We start from the raw sequence: 19,215 nt of genomic DNA on the forward strand, positions 1-19,215 counted from the left end.
TATGATCTCTCAAGAATCTAGCCTAATATTTGTAGAGAAGATGTTGTACACCTTTATTCTTGAGAGAGTTGTTGTTGCAATGCTTCGTTGTCTTTCGACCGCATGAAGCCACCGAAGTCCTCTTCAGCTCTTCAATCCCTTGCAACATTTTGCATCGAAAAGTCTTGCATTCTGGAGGGACATGCCTCAACAGGATCGTTTAACAAAGCATGGGCACAATCACCCTTGACGCCTTGCAAGCAGAATTGGTTCTTTGCATTGCCTAGCATTGCTTCTACTACAATAGAGCTCGAGGGGTTGTTACCAAGGAGAATCAACACTTGTAGCCGCATTTTGACACAATATTTGGATCTTAACACTATTTTTGGCTTTGGTGATGATTCCCTCTTCCTCTATCTCTTCAATTGCATGACCAACTATTGCCATTGAAGCTGGTGCGCAATGCTCATGATGTCAATCCAATGGAAATCCTCCCATTGGGTATTTGCTCCATGAAGCTGTCTAGTGAATGCCTCCACGTTCTTGCTTGTGGATGATATCCACCCCTAGCCTACTCTATACTTACTTTGCCCTCCCATACACTGTATGTTGTCACACTTGTAGCATTCAAACATGCCCCATGGAAGGAAGCTATGCTTCGTGTCCTTGTATTGTAGCCTGCTATTGGAAAAACATTTTGACAAATAGTGTTGAGGATGCCAAGAAGGGGCACGACTGCCTTCACTAGCTAGTATTTTTGGCGAAATATTAGCTTACAAGCAACACACGGGGATGACCTTGAGGAACGAACATCTCTCATGCTGCAGTAGAGTAAACAAGATAGGAAAAAAGATCAGAAGAGGTTTTTGCAAAACCTACAACAAGACCAACAAATGGAGAGTTTACACATCAAGAGCCAATGCTTTAATTTGTGTTCTCTAAGCTACCTATACTCAGAGCATGTTCTAGCCGGCTTCTTGCTCGCCTGCCTCTAGTGGCCATCTTCTCCCACTCGTGCATACACTGATCATCCATGCATGGCTCTGTTAGAGACTGCAAGCAAGCTTGAAGCGTGAGAGGCTTGATGCAAAGGGCATGGCAGTGAAAGTTGGGAGTTGGAATTGAATGCTTGCACCCTTTTGAAGGCTCTCATAACGGCCACTTCATGGAAGTTGTCAAGCCAGATTGAATGTCACTTAACTTTTAAGGCTTGTGTAGCAAGCGACCTCGTGAGGTTGCCTTAAAGGCTTGACAACCTTGCTGGGGTCGATAATGCAGAAGTGTCATGAGTGCATCCAACCAACATGCTACCGGTTCTAGAAGCCTAACCTATATATTGAACACTGCCGCTTGAGTGCGCACTGATAGAAAATAGTGCCTTTGCTTCTTGTAGAAGCAAGGTCTCTCTCTCTCTCCTCCCTTGCTATCTCATCCTCCACTTGCTCACCTATAAGTGGCTCATGACGCCTAGGCTAAACCCTGCTGATTTCCAACTCGCGATGATCCGACTCTCCCCCTATCCCACGTCAATTTTCAACTCACGACGTTGCTTTTTAGCCTCAATTTCCTTTTTATTGCCATGTGGCACCGCCTGAATACTCCTCTCCATAATAGAGTAAAATATACAAGCCTTGTAACGCATTACCACAAGATTACCAAAGGAGCATGAAAGTTTATTCGGAAGGAAGTATAGGGTGGTGTGGGAAGCGCGGCTTGAGACTTCATGAAGAGAGTTGCGTGGCAATGCCAGCTGGTGGGCGTACGAGTGGTAGTTCCGGTGGCCGCGCAGTCCCAGCCGGCCGGCCAATCGCCCTCTCTTCCCTCTTCAGACTTCTCTTCCGTCTGCTCTGCGGGTGTGCGCGTCTCCCCAAGTCACGACTCGCTCTCTTTGTCCCCACTTTTTCTGAACATTTCGTAGAAGCTTTCTCCAGCAACACACGCGCACACGCAGTCTCTCTCTCTCTCTCTCACACACACACACACAGGCACACTATTGGGCCATTGGCCAACGTTTCACTGTAGATCTACTCCTCTCTCAACTGCACTACAGTTCCCACACACGAGTTCTGTACTCGACTCCGCTTCCCCCCCCTCTCTCTCTCTCTCTCTCTCTCACACACACACACACACACACACACACGAGCGCTCGCGCACACTTCTGCAATACCTCTCTGTCTCTCTCACGATACTTCTCTTTTCAACATACTTTCGGAGATCGATCCTCCTCGCTCGTGGTCAAGTTCGTCTCCACTCTGCTGCTTCGAGTATAGCTCTTCCGGGCGCCCAAGATGGAGGCCAATGCGGGTCTCATAGCAGGATCTCACAACCGCAATGAGCTGGTAGTGATTGGGGTGGAACGCGTCGGGGTAAGAAATCTTTTCATACCCTCCTTCGTTGATTCATCAAGTGAACGAAGTTTTCTTAGTTGCATTGTCTGCTGCCAATGTACAGCTCAAACCATCAGAGCGCTTAGATGGTCAAGTCTGCAAAATCTGTGGTGACGAGGTTGGTCGGACCACTGATGCGGAGCTCTTTGTTGCTTGCAATGAATGTGCTTTCCCAGTGTGCAGGTCCTGCTATGAGTACGAGCGTGCTGAGGGTAACCGAGTGTGTCCTCAATGCAAGACAAGATACAAGCGCCTCAAAGGTGACCTTTGTGTACTGCAACGGTGGATTGATAAACAAGGATGCTTACCATTCTTGAGATTTTGTTCCTGGAGCTGGTCCGGTATGATCATTGATGTGATAACAATGCAGGTAGTCCTAGAGTCGAAGGGGATGATGAAGAAGAGGATGTAGACGACCTTGAAAATGAGTTCAGCTACGATATAGGAGATCGAAGTGGACAACATATTGCTGAGGCAATGCTGCATGAACAAATGAGTTATGGGAGAGGAGGTGGGCATGATATGCCCCATATGACACCTACAATGCTTCCTCAAGTGCCCTTGCTGACAAATGGCCCAATGGTTGGTGCATTACTTGTGACATCTCTTTGATTGTTTTCTTCTGGGACAATGCACCAATTGGATCCTGCCCTTGTCAAAATGCCTCAGCTCAGAAAGTCTCAAGCTTGTTAATATCCAACACATTCGAAGATTCTGTGGGGATTGTACACTTGTTTGCTGATTTTAATGTGCGTTTTTACTTTGCAGTCAGAAGATCAGTCTGGCATCCCTCCGGAGCATCATGCCCTTATCATACCATCTTTCATGGGGAGTGGTAGCAAAAGAGTCCATCCTCTTCCTTTCCCTGAACCTCAACTTCCAGGTTAGTTGTTATTCTCTGGTTTTGCCTCAATCCTGATGTTGCACGCATGTCAACACATTGGGGCATTTGCTAGTACACTTACCAGGTGGTGGAACCTGTTAATGTACTTATGTGAGCAGTGCAACCAAGGCCCCTTGATCCAAACAAGGACCTGGCGTCGTACGGCTATGGTAGTGTGGCTTGGAAAGAGAGAATGGATAACTGGAAGGGTCGTCAGGATAAACTCGCATTGGTGAAGTCCAGTGGTGGTGACGGATGCGGTTATGATGAAGGAATGCCCGACGATACTGACTTACCAATGTATGCGTGCAATTTCCAGCTGTCGTCGAATGAATGCTATTCTTGTGAATTGTTAATTTCGTTGCACTTGGATGCGTCAATTATCTTGAAATTTTATTATTATTTTTATTTTGTATAAAGTCTCTTTTTTCTCATTGGCTGGTTCCAGTCTAATATGACTCATTTGTTAGCACATATCTGGAAAAGGTCATTAATATGGTAGAGTGATTCTTGAGCAGGATGGATGAAGCTAGACAGCCTCTCTCGCGAAAAATCCCCGTTCCTTCTGCCAGGATTAACCCATATAGGATGATAATAGTGATTCGGCTAGTGGTTCTTGCTTTCTTTTTACGATTCCGAATACTGAACCCAGTGCCTGATGCATATGGGCTTTGGATGGTGTCCGTCATCTGTGAGATATGGTTTGCTTTCTCGTGGATCTTGGACCAGTTTCCAAAATGGTTACCAATCAATCGAGAGACATACTTAGATCGTCTCTCTCTAAGGTATTTGAAGGGACGAATGTGACGAATTTGCATTCTTGTGATTTCTGGTTTCATGGGCCGGGCTAAGGGCCTTATCCATCGTTATGCCTTCGCAGATACGACAGGGAAGATAAGCCTTCAGAGCTAGCTGCAGTTGATGTCTTCGTTAGTACTGTTGATCCCATGAAGGAACCGCCTATTGTTACTGCCAATACAGTTTTATCCATCCTAGCTGTTGATTATCCTATCGACAAAGTTTCCTGCTATGTGTCTGATGATGGAGCTGCCATGCTGACATTTGAGGCAATGTCAGAAACGTCTGAGTTCGCAAGGAAGTGGATCCCCTTCTGCAAGAAGTTCTGTATTGAACCAAGGGCCCCTGAGATGTATTTTGCTCAAAAAATTGATTACCTCAAAGACAAAGTTCATCCCGCGTTCGTAAGGGAGAGGAGGGCAATGAAGGTTGGTTGTGTTGCATTGATTACGCCATCTGACCGACCTTATTAATGATGGGTTGATGTGTAACTTATCAACTGATTTCAGAGGGAATATGAGGAATTCAAAGTGCGAATCAATTGTCTGGTTGCAAAGGCACAGAAGGTGCCAGAGGAGGGGTGGACCATGCAGGATGGGACTCCCTGGCCAGGAAACAATGTTCGTGACCATCCTGGCATGATTCAGGTTAGTCAAGGGTTGTTTACGTTGGTCCCTGTGCTTGCATGCTCACTTGTCTTTCATCTTACTCTCATTTAATGCAGGTGTTTTTATCTTACTCTCATTTAATGCAGGTGTTTTTGGGACACAGTGGTGGGGTAGATACGAATGGGAATCACTTGCCTCGCCTTGTTTATGTCTCAAGAGAGAAGCGCCCTGGTTTCAATCATCATAAAAAAGCAGGGGCCATGAATGCCTGTGTAAGTCTCCTTGCATTGCAGGTTGTATCATCATTATAAATTATAAATAGACAGCTAATGCAGGCGACTAAGGTACTTATGCTTATTGGTGTGAATTAGTCAATTGACCTCTTAAATCATGTCACTCCAGGTGCGTGTATCTGCAGTGCTAACCAACGCCCCTTACATTCTCAATCTGGATTGTGATCATTACATCAACAATAGTAAAGCTATGAGAGAAGCCATGTGTTTCATGATGGATCCAGCTGCTGGCAAGAAGATTTGTTATGTACAATTTCCTCAAAGGTTTGATGGTATTGACAGACATGATCGATATGCCAACAACAACACAGTGTTCTTTGATGTAAGCTATACCTTGCATTCTGTTTGCATCGTTGATCCACCCTGATTGCGATTGACACAAGTGAGTTTCATGCAGATTAATTTACGAGGACTGGATGGGATTCAGGGTCCAGTCTATGTTGGCACTGGTTGTGTATTTAACAGACAGGCATTGTATGGGTATGACCCACCTAAAAAGGCCAAACCACCGAGCCGAAGTTGCAACTGCTGTTCAAGCCTTCTGTGTAGCTGGTGTTGCTTTGGGTCAAGAAAGAAGAGCAAAAAATCCAAATTAAGCTTAAGACCTAAATTTTGGAAAAAGAAAAAGGGTGGTAAGAAGAGCAGCACTGATTCACCCATGCATAAGCTGGAAGGCATTGAGGAAGGTGTCGAGGGTATGTCTTCCATCAATTTTATTTTATTTTGGTTGTGAGTAGGGCGTGTAACATAAACGATGTGCTGAAAACCTGCTGTAGAGGTGGTGGTGTTATTGTGCTCAAGTTTTTGTAAATATTTCAGGTATCGAGAGTGAGAGGAGCGCTTTGATGTCGCAGAAGAATTTTGAGAAGAAATTTGGTCAGTCACCAGTCTTCATTGCCTCTACTCTCCTAGAGAAGGGAGGGGTTCCTCCAAATGCTAGCCCAGCTTCTTTGCTGAAAGAAGCAATACATGTGATTAGCTGTGGTTACGAGGACAAAAGTGAGTGGGGCAAAGAGGTGAGTGTATTTTGTCAAGACTGTCTTTTAATGTGAGCATGACTTGCAATGCACCCAATGAGTAAATATCTGTTTTGTTTATGGTGTTGCAGATCGGATGGATATATGGGTCAGTCACAGAGGATATCTTGACTGGCTTCAAGATGCACGTGCGAGGATGGCGATCAGTTTATTGCATGCCCCATAGGCCTGCTTTCAAGGGGTCTGCACCCATCAATTTAACGGATCGCTTACATCAAGTGCTTAGGTGGGCTTTAGGATCAGTTGAGATTTTTCTGAGCCGGCACTGTCCTATCTGGTATGGATATGGGACTGGTTTGAAGTGGCTCGAGCGACTGGCTTACATCAATACCATCGTGTATCCCTTGACATCACTGCCTCTACTCGCTTATTGTACTCTTCCTGCAGTTTGCCTGCTCAGTGGGAAGTTCATCGTCCCAACGGTAAGTTACTTTTCTTTAAGGGCTGCGGTAACCTCACAAGATGGCTCACACATGAGAGTGCTGCCAGCTATGGTTTGGACAGTGAAGCCAATTTTGCTTTCTAGGTTTATCTGAGAGTTAGTGTCAAAAGTATAGAGCCTATCAGGCTATGTCTATGATTGTATTTCTATCCATATCATGCATTTGTAGATGCTAGCAGTGAGCGCATACACACATGAAAGTGCACTTCTAACAAAGATATTTGTGTACCCATGTAGATTGACAGCTATGCCAGTCTTTGGTTCATCTCCCTATTCCTCTCAATCATTGCAACTGGAATATTGGAAATGCGTTGGAGCGGAGTTGGAATTGATGACTGGTGGAGAAATGAGCAATTTTGGGTGATTGGAGGAGTCTCTGCGCATCTTTTTGCTCTTTTCCAAGGTCTTCTGAAAGTGTTGGCAGGTATAGATACAAGCTTCACTGTCACATCGAAGCAGGCCGAGGATGAGGAGTTTGCGGAACTTTATCTGTTTAAGTGGACCACCCTTTTGATTCCCCCTACCACTCTTTTGGTCCTGAACATTGTGGGTGTGATTGCGGGGATATCTGATGCCATCAACAATGGCTACCAATCTTGGGGTCCTCTTTTCGGAAAGCTGTTCTTCGCAATTTGGGTGATCATGCATTTGTATCCCTTCTTGAAAGGGCTGTTGGGCAGGCAGAATCGCACACCAACTATTGTTGTGGTGTGGTCCATTTTATTGGCTTCCATTCTTTCACTTTTGTGGGTGAGAATCAATCCATTTTTGCCGAAGCAGTCAGGGCCATTGCTGGAGGAATGCGGGTTGCGGTGTGATTGAGGTGCAAATTTCCACATCAGAGGAGTACCATATAAAGGTGGGAGGCGAAGGGGACATGCATTGAGCAGCAGGAGCAGGCAGGCATACATGTAAGGAATGTATTGTGTGTATGGTAAAGAGCAATACATGCATACATGTAGGGGTCATGTATAGGGAGGAGAAGCAAATGCCCACTTGACGCTGTATTTTTTGTTGTGTTCAAGCCTTGGGGATGAGCCTGGCTGCTGCTGTGTAAGCGTTTTCGATGCTAATCTCACATGCAAGGGAAGTCTATAGCAGCAGCTGCAGAGGGGAAGAGCAGGCTAGCAATGGAGAAAATGCTTCTTGTAGCAGCTGCTACTTAGGATTTTCTGTTTTTTTTTTTGGGGGGGGGGGGGGGGAGATGATTTTGTGTAATTGTGCTTGTGATGTATAAAACTGATTCGATTCTTTTCAATGACAAATTGTATGCAAATGGACATTGAAATTTGGAATAAATGGAGACATGCATTGCAGGCTGGTTTTGAGGAGCTGCTGAAGTAAAGTGTAATCAATTATTCAACGTGGGCAGTGAAGCGTGTTGGGGGTGAGAATCACGTGAATGCTATCATATACGTAGAAGGAGAGGGTTTGTGTATGTGTTTCTCTTTTTTGTTTAAGGGGGCGACATTAACTAGCTTTGTTGTAGGACACATGATCTAATCCTCTAGTTGGAACTCGTTTTAGTAGCGGTCTAATGTTTCATTCAGCAAAGACATGCCAATATGTCCCAAAGGTTTGCAAGGAGAGCTCACAGTTCAGAAACTTTTAGCTGCAAATTATGTCACTACTATTGAATCCTTGGACGCTTCCAGCAAATTTGGACACTACACTAGTAGCACATTGCTTGAGCAATTAACCAATGCTGTATCATAATCATGCCCTCTAAATGTGAAAACCATGCTTTGTTGGCATGCAGAAAAGGAGTGTAAGTACTAGGGAATTTTAGCTCGTGTATAACGGAGCACCCTTTCATTTTTTGAAAGATATGTTTTATTTTCTTTTCTTTGATCAATAGTCTCTCTTATTCTCTGCTACCTTCTCTTTAGCACGTCCTCTCATCTCTCGTCTTCATTGGAGTGAGGCATTGCCAACGTCCGTCTTTAGGCTCCTTGTTGGAATAAGTTTGTGTTAATGGTTGCTATGTCCAAGGGTTTGAAAATATAACTATGATATCAATAAGGTCATTTTGTTGTCTAAATAATTGTGACATCTAACAAGAAGTCCAACAGTGGGATCCTTTGGTCAATTTTTGTATAGACTTGTAACACATTTTTCAACATTGTGACCCTCTTTATGGGTACACAAGTAACCCATTTGAAGTTTCAATCTGGACCTTATTGATGGGGCTTGTCAATGTACTCCGTGCCTTATTCTGATGATCGGGAGGACTACTCGTCACCTCCGTCATGCCTTGGGCCTGTGTATTCCAGCATATCAAGCAATCTCTTCCTTTGACATGCCTCTCTAGCTTTGTTATGCCTTGTTATTGCTCTTTTGCCTTGTCTGTAGTTAGGGCCCTTTATTCTTGACATTGCCTAGGGACTTGTGCCCAAAAATAGCTGTTGCAAATATTCATTTCATTGTCTCCCATCTAGCTTGATGGACTTTGAATTGATTGGCTAATTGGCAAATGTGGCAACCATGCCTCTTCACATCCATTGAGGACTATTTTAGATAGATGTTCTATGTGCTTACCTGCTCCAAGCTTTGAAGGCCTAGTATGTGACACGCAAGTACCTTGGTATTGGGATCTTGGTTGATTTGATCTTTGTATGTTGATTGTATGTTGTGTTGCATCATGGATCCTTTATCATTTCTAGCTATAGCCTCTATATGAGTACCTTATTGTTGGTGGTTCTTCCTTGTGATTGGAGTGTTTTGCAACGATCTAGCAATTTGTTTTGTGGCTCTTAATACCAATACTCTTGGTTGTTCTTTGAGGTTAGTGATCAAATTTGTTTTGGGAAAAACAATAAAGATACCACTAGATGGAGCACCAAGCAAAGTGATTTCACAAGTGTAAGGCTTGTCCAATTCTTTGAAGCTAGTGATTCCAATAGACCCATAAGCCATAGAATAAATAGGGTGATCTAGCTAGTAGCTTGCTACCCTATTAGTTTGCGAGTACTTAGGTGATAAGGTGAATTGCTTGTAGGCCATGGGTATTGGAGATAATTAACTCGATGTTTTATGTGGTGTAGTAGTGCTTTGTCTTGTGCAACTATGGTGGTTCAGCTTGAAGGTTCCTTGAAGGGGAATGTTTAACTAGCCTACTATCAACTTCTTGACCTAAAAATTCATTAATCTAGGTGTGCAAAAAACCATGATGCATTGTTTTCAAGGTGCTCAAAATTGGTGCAAAAGGCCTCTAACAACTTCGTAGTACCTCTCTAACCCTTCTCTAATAAAAAAACATTAGTGAATTAATTTGGACTATGCAAATAGCAGGTCATAGAAATTCCATTGGTAACCAACATAAGTCACATATTGGAATAAAAAGGAAGTATATTGGATGCGAAGAATATTGATTTGTATCCTTGATAGTAGCTCTAAGTATAGTGTGTTGCTCAGCTCAGAGAATGACCATCACCAATACTCATGTCTTTGTTAACATGAAAGAGCTCTTGCAAGCACAAACAAGATAAAATCAGCAAAAGTTTCCCAACTTAAGTATCAACCTTGTTTGAAGAAGTTTTCCAAAACACAATGATATGTAATGAGTGGATGAAAACTTTGAATGGATGACTGCCACTTAATAGGTCAATCAATGATCAATGGCTATGAAAGTAAATGACAGATGTTTTTCTGGTTAGTTTTGATAACAATGTAGCTTTCATTGTTTCGATAAGTTCCAAACATGCACGATTGCTAACAATTCCTTATCATAAGTGATATATTTTAACTCATTGGGTTTCACTTTCCTAATTCCACATGTAATGGGATGATTATCTTGCCTCAACATAGCATTAATACCATGGCAACAGGCATCAATTTTATGAGCAAAATGAAAGCTCTTTCAAAATCAAAAGATTGCATACAAAAGTGTGTTCAAGTGCATGTTTGGAAGTCTTGAAAGATTTTTGATGTTGTTCAATCCAATTGAAAGATGAATTCTTTTTGAGAAGGTTTGTGAGTGGTAAAGCTTTATATGAGAAATATCAAATGGGTTTTCTATACTAGCCATGCATTCCAACAAAAGAACAAATTTCATGAATAGATTGAGGTCTACACCACTCATTAATGCATTCAGTGTTTGTTGGATCCACAGTAACCCCACTGCTAGAAATAATATATGTGAAATTACATGCTCTTTGATTGGTGGACTGGCTTTCACCTTATTGTTCTCTTGCACCTCATTAGCTTGATCTTAGTTACAATGAATCACTTGTTGCCATGGTTATATGATTTAGTTAACCTTTTTGCCATAGTTATGTGCTTTATAAGTTAACCTTGTGTGCTTGCTTTTGATATGCTAAACATTTATCCTTACATCATCTTTAACTGGCACGCCTTGTGAATATTTTCGCTCGTCTTTTATGCTCCTTGTGGACTTTTTAAGCACAAGACAAAGGTTTACTTGCTTAGATAAATTCAACATCCAAATGCCAAGAAAGGTGCGTGTCAACACACACCTTTTTTTTATGCTTCTTGTGAGAATTCTCTAAGCATGAGACATGATTTACTTCCTCACATAAATTCAACAACTTACAATCCTTCAAGTAGGTCTGCTCAATGTTTTTTTAGTTGCTTCATTAAGGAGAATCCTTGGAGATACTCCCATGGGTTTCAAGGGAAAAAGCAAACAGGAGACACATGTGTGTGTGTGTGTGTGTGTGTGTGTGTGTGTGTGTGTGAGAGAGAGAGAGAGAGAGAGAGAGAGAGAGAGATGTGTCTGAGGGGAGGCAAAGAGACATGGATATATTTTTCTTAGAGCTGGTCTTACCGGCTTTTGTATCACCTTTGATGGGAGCTCATCGATGTTACAAGACCAGGTTGGCCATCTATTGAAGGGAAGAGTATGTCAAAAGTTAGTTTGGAAAGGAAACATGGCATTGTGAGGTTGTGGAGCAGATACAAAGGTTGAGAGAGGGCACCCTCTCTGAGCATAGACACACACACACACACACACACACACACACACACACACACACACACACACACACACACACACACACACACACACACACACACACGTGCACGCACGCATGTGCACATGTACACGCAGACACACGTGCGCGCGCACACACACACACACACACACACACACACACACACACACACACACACACACAGAGAGAGAGAGAGAGAGAGAGAGAGAGAGAGAGAGAGAGAGAGAGAGAGAGAGAGAGAGAGAGAGAGAGAGGATGAAGAGGAGGAAGTTTTTAACATCATAGAAACAATGCCAAGAGATGTAAAAGATTTATTTGACAAGAGAGGTTGGGGATGCTTATGCCACTTAAGAGCTTATCAAAATGAAAAGGGAGGATTATCAACTTCGTTGAATTTCTTAATATTTTAGTATAGTGATCGTTAGATAGCTAGTGTTAGCTAGTCTCCTCTACTAGTGCCACTAAATATTGAAACGATGTAAATGATAGAAGATATCAAAAAAATTTCTTGAAGCCTTTATTTTTGAGGTCACACACTCTTTTATACGACTCATTGATAGATCCTATCCTCATGCTCATATGATTGGGATAGATTGAGCACTCCATAGATGGTTCCAAATACTTCCAGGTATTGTTCATCAAGCAAACTTCTCTTCAAAGGATGCAATTTTCACTCCAATATGTAGCATCACTTTATGGATCATGTGGAAGGCTTGCTGTGCTCAAATTTTGGGCTCTTTCATGACATTAACCATTTTGAAAACTATTTAGATTGAGCTGATGCATACTCTTTGTAACCAGTGGGATACTTCAACAAGCTCCTCTAGGGCAGCGATAAGATGTAGATACTCTTTTTTAAGGACATAGACAAGATACGGAATCATTTTCAATCTAGACCATGGACACCTTACATGGAACTACGTACCTCCCTAGTAGTTCATTTTGCATTCTTTTTCTCTTGCAAACGAGATTTGATTACATCGCAAATGGCAACCATCATCTAAAACTTATAGTCATAAGAATCCGGTTGCATCGGGCCCTATTGCATCAAATCAACAAAGACATAGTGATGAGCATATCCTAAACTTGAAGGCACAAGAGAGCATCAAGATAATACTTTTAGCACTTTCAACTCAAATGTAGTGGAAGTCTCAAGCAACACATGTCGAACATCGGAATCTTTAACCCCTTGATCCAAAGCCTCACAACCATATGGACAGCCATAAACAACCATAAGCTCAAAGTATCCACCTATGAAAATCAGGTGCAATACTTACCATGTTAGTACATCCAGGTGGGTCATAGGAAGGAAGGTGATTCTTTCTTCCACATAACCTCGCAACCTTTGTATGTGTGGCTAGATACATCACACAATCAAGAACATGAGGCAAGATCAAGGATGTAGTCTAAGCTAGTCAAACACATGTGAAGGGTCAAAAGTTTATGTGAGCAATAAAGAAAAATCTTAACATAAGGACTAACTAATCACAAACCATTCATTTCTATGAATCAACATGTTATTACCATTAGAATCCCTTTCTAGTTAAGGTTAAGGTTAGGTAGAGTCAAGGTAAGGTAGCAAGTATCCAAATAGCCATCCATATCATAGAATCAAGTGTCCCAAAACCAACAAATCAAAGCCAGTTTAGTAAAACAAGTAATCAAGATAGCCATTAAATGGAGAACTTAGGTAATTTAATTTTGTAAACAACATCAGGTCCATATTGCCTCAGAAAAAGTTCAAAAAAATCAATCTAAGCACTCTTGTAGATCAAAACAAAACCTTCTCTCACAATTTAGCTTAGCTAGATCGAGGTTAGTAAGGCATTATAACTGCATGACTAAGTTTTCCAAAGTTAAGGTGGAAGTTTTTGAATAGGCTAGGTCATGGTATGGGGGCAAGACAACCACGACTTTTTAGTCCCTTTCAAAATTCACAATAAGTTTTTAAAAAGTTAAGGGATAATTTTTTCAATAGGCCAAGCCATGGGGTGGGGACAAGACAACTGTGACTTTTAAGTCCCTTTCAAAACTCACAATAAGTTTTTCAAAAGTTAAGGGGGAAGTTTTTGAATAGGCAAGGTCATGGGATGGGGCAAGACAACCAAAACCTTTTAGTCCCGGTCAAAATTCAGAATAAGGTCATGTTAGAGTGTGGAAGCAACATAATGATAGGTTGTTGAGATGTCAAAGATCAACATATGCGACTCTTGGATGGCTATCACCGAAAATCATTATAATTGGTGCGCCTTGGTGGATACGCATATCTTTGCCAATGATATACAACTATACTACACTGAGTTGATCTACCTACTGGAGTGATGGAACACTTATCTACTCACCTCACTCATTAGGTTCACACTAGGGTAAAGGTGCCAGTAAATGTGCACCTAACAAAAAAGAGGTAATTTTGGGGGGGATTTTTCTATTCAATGCAAATTTGAGATATGAAGATATATTTAGATTTGTCTTTACAAGGCGCATTTTTCAAGACTAACATTGATATTTTTTAGAAATTTGTGCAAGTTAGTATTTCAAAATTTTGAAAACTGACTCTAAAGGGGAACTTTTGGTCCAGAAGAAGGTCACAAAAAGGTAGGCTTTCAACCAATTACCTTTTAGGATTTTGTACTTTTACTAGCACAAGGAATGCTTACTAATCGGCCTCCCACACTTGGCCTCTCATGCATGCCTCCTTATTGGTACACTTACCCTAGACCGTTGTACTAGTTTCCTTTTTATGTTGTACTTTCCCCTTATGTTTTGTAGACCTCTTATCTTGAGTTAGTGAAGAAGAAGAAGTACATTCTTTTTCCTCCATCTTTGTGTGTGTGTGTGTGTGTGATTGCAAGTACTCAAGCTCTCTCCTTCTCTATCTCTTGACATGGTATCAGAGCCTGGTTGTGTTTAATGAGCTTGGAACAACATGCATGAGCAGTTTAGGAAGCGGCTTCGGTATTCCCAAGATCCATCATCCAATGATCTCTGATTGAGGTGATTTATTTTGGAGAGTTTGCATCTCAGGGTCTTTTGGACTAAATTTGTACAACTGGATTTCCATTTTGGGCATGTTTTGATCCCGTTTTGGAGTTGGAGTGCATTCTCATGCAGAAACGCTAAGGTTCAAGATTCTGCAGATCTACATTTGGGAGGTGCCAAAAGCTTTGATTTTGGCTGTAGTGTTCACATACATTGTTTGGGAGTGTGGAACAGGTGTATGTATGCATACTATGGTTATAGGTGGCAACTGACTATTTTTAGTAGGTTGCTCATAGACTTGGTGAAGGGTTGAAACCATGTCATCCAACAATGATTGGCTTGACCGAATTGTTATCGAGAGGCTAGACAAGAACAACTTCCATGCTAGGAAGTTCAGAATGACCAATTTCCTTACGAGAAAAGGTTATTGGGACTACATTGATGGAGAGCATGAGACAACACCACCATTGTCCGAGGAAGGTGCGAGTGCTGCACAAATTAAGACATTTAAAGATTAGAATTAGGGAGCTCGAAAGGTCATGTACTGGCTTTTTGTCAGTGTACAAGACACTATCATTGGGCATATATATGATGCTAATAATCCTAAGGAGTCTTGGGACACCCTGCTGTCCTTAGATGTGACCAACACAAAAGCAAGGAAGTTGCAGTTGAAGATTGAGCTAAATAAAGAGCAAAAGGAATATTTGTCTACCAATGATTATTCCTTGAGGATAAAGAACATATGTGAGTCACTTGCATCAATTGGTGTTACAGTCGATAATGATGATAAAGTAGAAGTTTGTCTACGAGGGTTTGGATCCTGAGTACAAAAAGTTTAAAACTGGCATCCATCTTTGAGAGAACATTCCCTTGTTTATAGATTTGGTGCCCTTATTGATTGTGGAAGAGAAGGAACTTGAGGAAGACTCCTCTACACAAGGTGAAAACAATTTTGAACAAGTCCTTTTAACAATAGAGAAGAAGAAAAGGCCATGGTATAGGCCGTGGAAGATTAAACCACCAAGCACAACAACAAAATAATAACTAGAGTCATAACCCAGGTGGTTGAGGAAATTTCTAACGTAGGGGGAGTCCAAGAGGTTGTGGAAATGCACAACGCAATAATGCAGGTCAACACAGAATTATAGTATGTTGGGGTTGTAGAAGACATGGTCACTTTGAACATGACTATCTAGATAGAAGGTAACAAAACAATTATGCAACCACTAGTAGGAATGCATATGAGCCCAAGAAGCTATATGTGGTGCAACACACACGGAATACTAAGTTTGCAAATGTGATAAAATCCAGTGATAATGTCTGGTATGTGGATTCTGGTGCATCAAATCACATGACCAGTCATGGTGAATGGTTCAAGGAAATGCAAACTTTACAAAGTCTTGGGTATGTAGAGAGTGGGGATGATACTGCACATCCTATTATGCATACAAGAAATGTGCCATTGTCTATGACACATGGTAAAGTGAAGTACTTGGCCGATGTACTGCATGTACCCAACATTACAAAGAACCTGGATTTGGGCAAATGGTTGAGCAGGGTTTGTAGGTCAGCTTTAACTCTAATGGTCTCTTTGTTGAAGAGCAAAAGAAGAATGGAAGGCTGGTTAGAATTGGATGTATCAGATTTTAAAGTGTTCCAGTGTATTGCTTATGTGCATGTGCTGGATGAGCTAAGAAGTAAGTGTTACCATATACATGTGGTAGTGATGTGTGTGAACACACTAGAACCACCGGGGCATTTTTTTCCCTCTTTAGGAGGTTTTCCCCCCTGTGCATTATATATACACCCATCACTCTAGGGCTATCTATCTTTCCATTGCACACTAAGTAACACTTTCTCTGTTGTGTGTTTTGAGCTTCCTTCATCTTCTCCAAGCTGTGTGCATTTCCCTGTAACCCTAATTCCAACAATTGGTATCAGAGCAAGTCACCTCCTCCCGGGCTTAGTCGCTAGCGTCGCCAAAACACCCCTGCTCGTTTTCTCAGATTTCAACGAGCTTTGGCGAGTGTTAGTAGGTCGACAAAAAATTTGGGAGAGCTCGTAGAGTTTGGTCTGCTCAGAATTTCATTTCGGGCTCATTTCGACCTCCATTTCCACTATAGCTAGGTCTGCACATGCAATTTTTTCATTTTGTGCAAATATTTTGTCAGTGTCAATTACTGCATATAATAGGTCCCATACAGTCTACTGCGGGTTGTTCTATATAACACATGTTGGTCTCACTCAGTTTCTCCTCACTTCGAGCAATTTTCACATCAGGCGCATGCATTTTCCATGGCTGACAACAACACAGATGTGTTCAAGATGTTTGCTGTGCTGAGGACAAATTGGATGGGGACAATTACCCTATGTGGGCTTACATGATGCAACATGTACTTGTATCAAAGGGAGTTTGGAGCATTGTGCAGGGCTTTGATGTACGTCCTGGTACTGTGGATGCAAGCGATGTTGAGGATGCTCCAGGTTTTGCTGCCAAGGTTGCTGCTGTCAAAGCTGTTTTGCCTACGACTGAGCAGGCTTGTTGGGATGTACGTGATGCGCATGCTCATGCATTGATTGCATTGTCTGTGAAGCGCACTATCATTCCTCACATCCGTTCAACAAAATTTGCAAAATAGGTTTGGGATATTCTAGCAGGTCTTTATGCAAGCCACAATGAAGCTAAACTTGCTTTGCTGCGTAAAGAGTTGGAATCGAAGATTATGCATGAGGAAGATGAAATGGACACTTTCCTTGCTGGTGTCAAGGATGTTAATGAGCAACTAATTTTTGCAGGAGAAGTCATTTCTGACAGTTCACTTGTGCAGATTGTTCTTGATGCCTTTCCAGATTCTTACCAGACTTTTGCTAGTACTTGGAGACTTATGACCCAAGGAAATCTTGAAGTTGTCAAGTTTGATGTATTATGCACATTGCTATTGCAAAAGTCTCTTTAAAAAAAACCCCAGGACTAGGTAGCGTGTAGTTGAACAGCTTTTATTGCAACTCAAAGAAAAGGTGGGAACAACAATGTAACCACTTCTTATGGTTCTGCTGCGAGTGGAAAAACTTTTGTTCCTAATGCTTCTACTGGCAGCACTTTGTCTGGCAATTCTGGTGATAAGGGCAAAAAGAAGATGCGTTGCCATTATTGTAAAGCTATTGATCAAGCAGTGTCCGAAATTGAAGGCAAAAGAGGCTAAGAAGAAAGAGGCTGGATTTACTACAGGGTCCAATACAAGTGCAACGATTGTAGAGTCTTCTGTCAAAGGAGATTGTGATGCTGATGTTGATGCAGAATGGGCATTTAGTGCAGAGTGCACTTATGATCCTATTGTCCATGATGCATGTATGTCAGTTGCTGCAGATTTACAAGTGTGGTATTTTCAGAGTGGTGCTACAAAGCACATTACCTCACATCGTGATTTATATACCTCTATTGAGTCTGTACCTCATGGGAATACGGTGACTTGTGCCAACAATGCCTCTTATCTTGTTCAAGGAGTTGGAAAGATTGTGCTTACTACTACTGCAAATGGCAGTTCTTTCACACTTGTTGATGCATTGTATGTACCTGGGATTAAAAAGAACCTTTTGTCTGTATCTGCACTTGCTAGACTTGGTCTTGTAGTCAAATTTATGGATGACAGATGTACAATTCATGATCTCAATTTTGGTGACAAAGTTGTTGCATTTGGCCTTTTGTGTCGTGGGCTATATAAGCTCACTTTGTATGACAAGTGTGGACAAAATTTTACAAATGTAATTGCAGATTCAAGGGCTATTTCAGATGCAAAACTGTGGCATGCACGTTTTGGGCATCTAAATTTTTCCAGTTTGTTGCATTTGTAGAAATCTAATATGGTTGCTTCTTTGCTACCTCTTGAAGCAACTATCAAACATGTTTGTGAAGATTGTATTTTGGATAAAATGCAGCGTGCTAAGTTTCCAAAGGATGGGTTAGTTTGTGGTACATGCAGATTGCAACTTGTGCATGGTGATGTTTGTGGGCCTATGCAAACTCCGTCCTTGGGAAATTACTTGTACTTCGTGACTTTCATTAATGACTACTCCAGGCATGCATGGGTATATCCGTTCAAAGCTAAGTCCGAAGTGTTTATGTGCTTCAAGCAATTTCTTGCTATGACTGAAAATGTCTCAAAATGTACTATGGGCACCTTCCGCTCTGATTGAGGGGGGGAGTATATGTCTCATGAATTTAATGCATTTCTGTCTAGTTGTGGGATCAAACACCAATGTATAGTGCCGTATACGCCTTAGCAAAACGGTGTTGCTGAGAGAATGCCAATCAAGGTTGGCAAACACACGCAGATGCAAATCCTGCAACCAAGTGTCCACCCTGCAAAGAGCTAGCTACTGCACTGGAGTAAACGAAATGCATTGCAACAAGGAGGCTTTCATGGTGGCGAAGATACACAGAAGAACAGAGGAATGATGCAGTGCAACCTTGCGAACGCGATACAAAAAATGGGAGGAGAGTATAAGGTCTCCACTGCATGCACTAAACCACTCACAAAGTGTTTTCAAAATAGGACGTGCCACAGTGTCGCAATCATCCTTGCCCTTTTCCCGCTTTTCAAGATTGCATGCAAAAGAATTCCCAATCATGATTAGGGCGGCTTTCGGCTCTTGTACCACAGCAAAGGGGCACTGAATCGAGGTAGGTGAAAAATAATGGTGTAGTCGAAATCCATTCACTGGCACAAAAATCACCTCCCCCCAAAGTCAGCCAAATAAAAAGAAGTGGGCCCGCATGCTTTAAAAATCCAGAATGGTCCAGACCACCATAATTTTAGCTTCCTGGGCATTTTCCCAAGGCGAGAATTAAATACAAGG

At 41.9% G+C, this 19,215-nt stretch overlaps 1 protein-coding gene across 1 annotated transcript; it reads left to right on the plus strand.

Annotated features, from left to right (window-relative positions):
* The first annotated feature begins 1,899 nt into the window (after positions 1–1,899).
* Positions 1,900–7,758, plus strand: LOC147448056 (putative cellulose synthase A catalytic subunit 5 [UDP-forming]). Its single transcript, XM_086523940.1, has 14 exons — positions 1,900–2,345; positions 2,431–2,626; positions 2,737–2,948; positions 3,135–3,249; positions 3,369–3,549; positions 3,768–4,034; positions 4,130–4,475; positions 4,557–4,694; positions 4,802–4,927; positions 5,058–5,270; positions 5,346–5,643; positions 5,768–5,964; positions 6,057–6,407; positions 6,665–7,758. The coding sequence occupies exons 1-14, from the start codon at positions 2,268–2,270 to the stop codon at positions 7,247–7,249; spliced, it is 3,303 nt and encodes a 1,100-aa protein (XP_086380066.1). The 5' UTR covers positions 1,900–2,267; the 3' UTR covers positions 7,250–7,758.
* Positions 7,759–19,215: the final 11,457 nt, after the last annotated feature.

Source organism: Adiantum capillus-veneris, chromosome 11 (assembly GCF_014529385.1).
Source record: "Adiantum capillus-veneris isolate H3 chromosome 11, ASM1452938v2, whole genome shotgun sequence".
NCBI lineage: Eukaryota > Viridiplantae > Streptophyta > Polypodiopsida > Polypodiales > Pteridaceae > Adiantum > Adiantum capillus-veneris.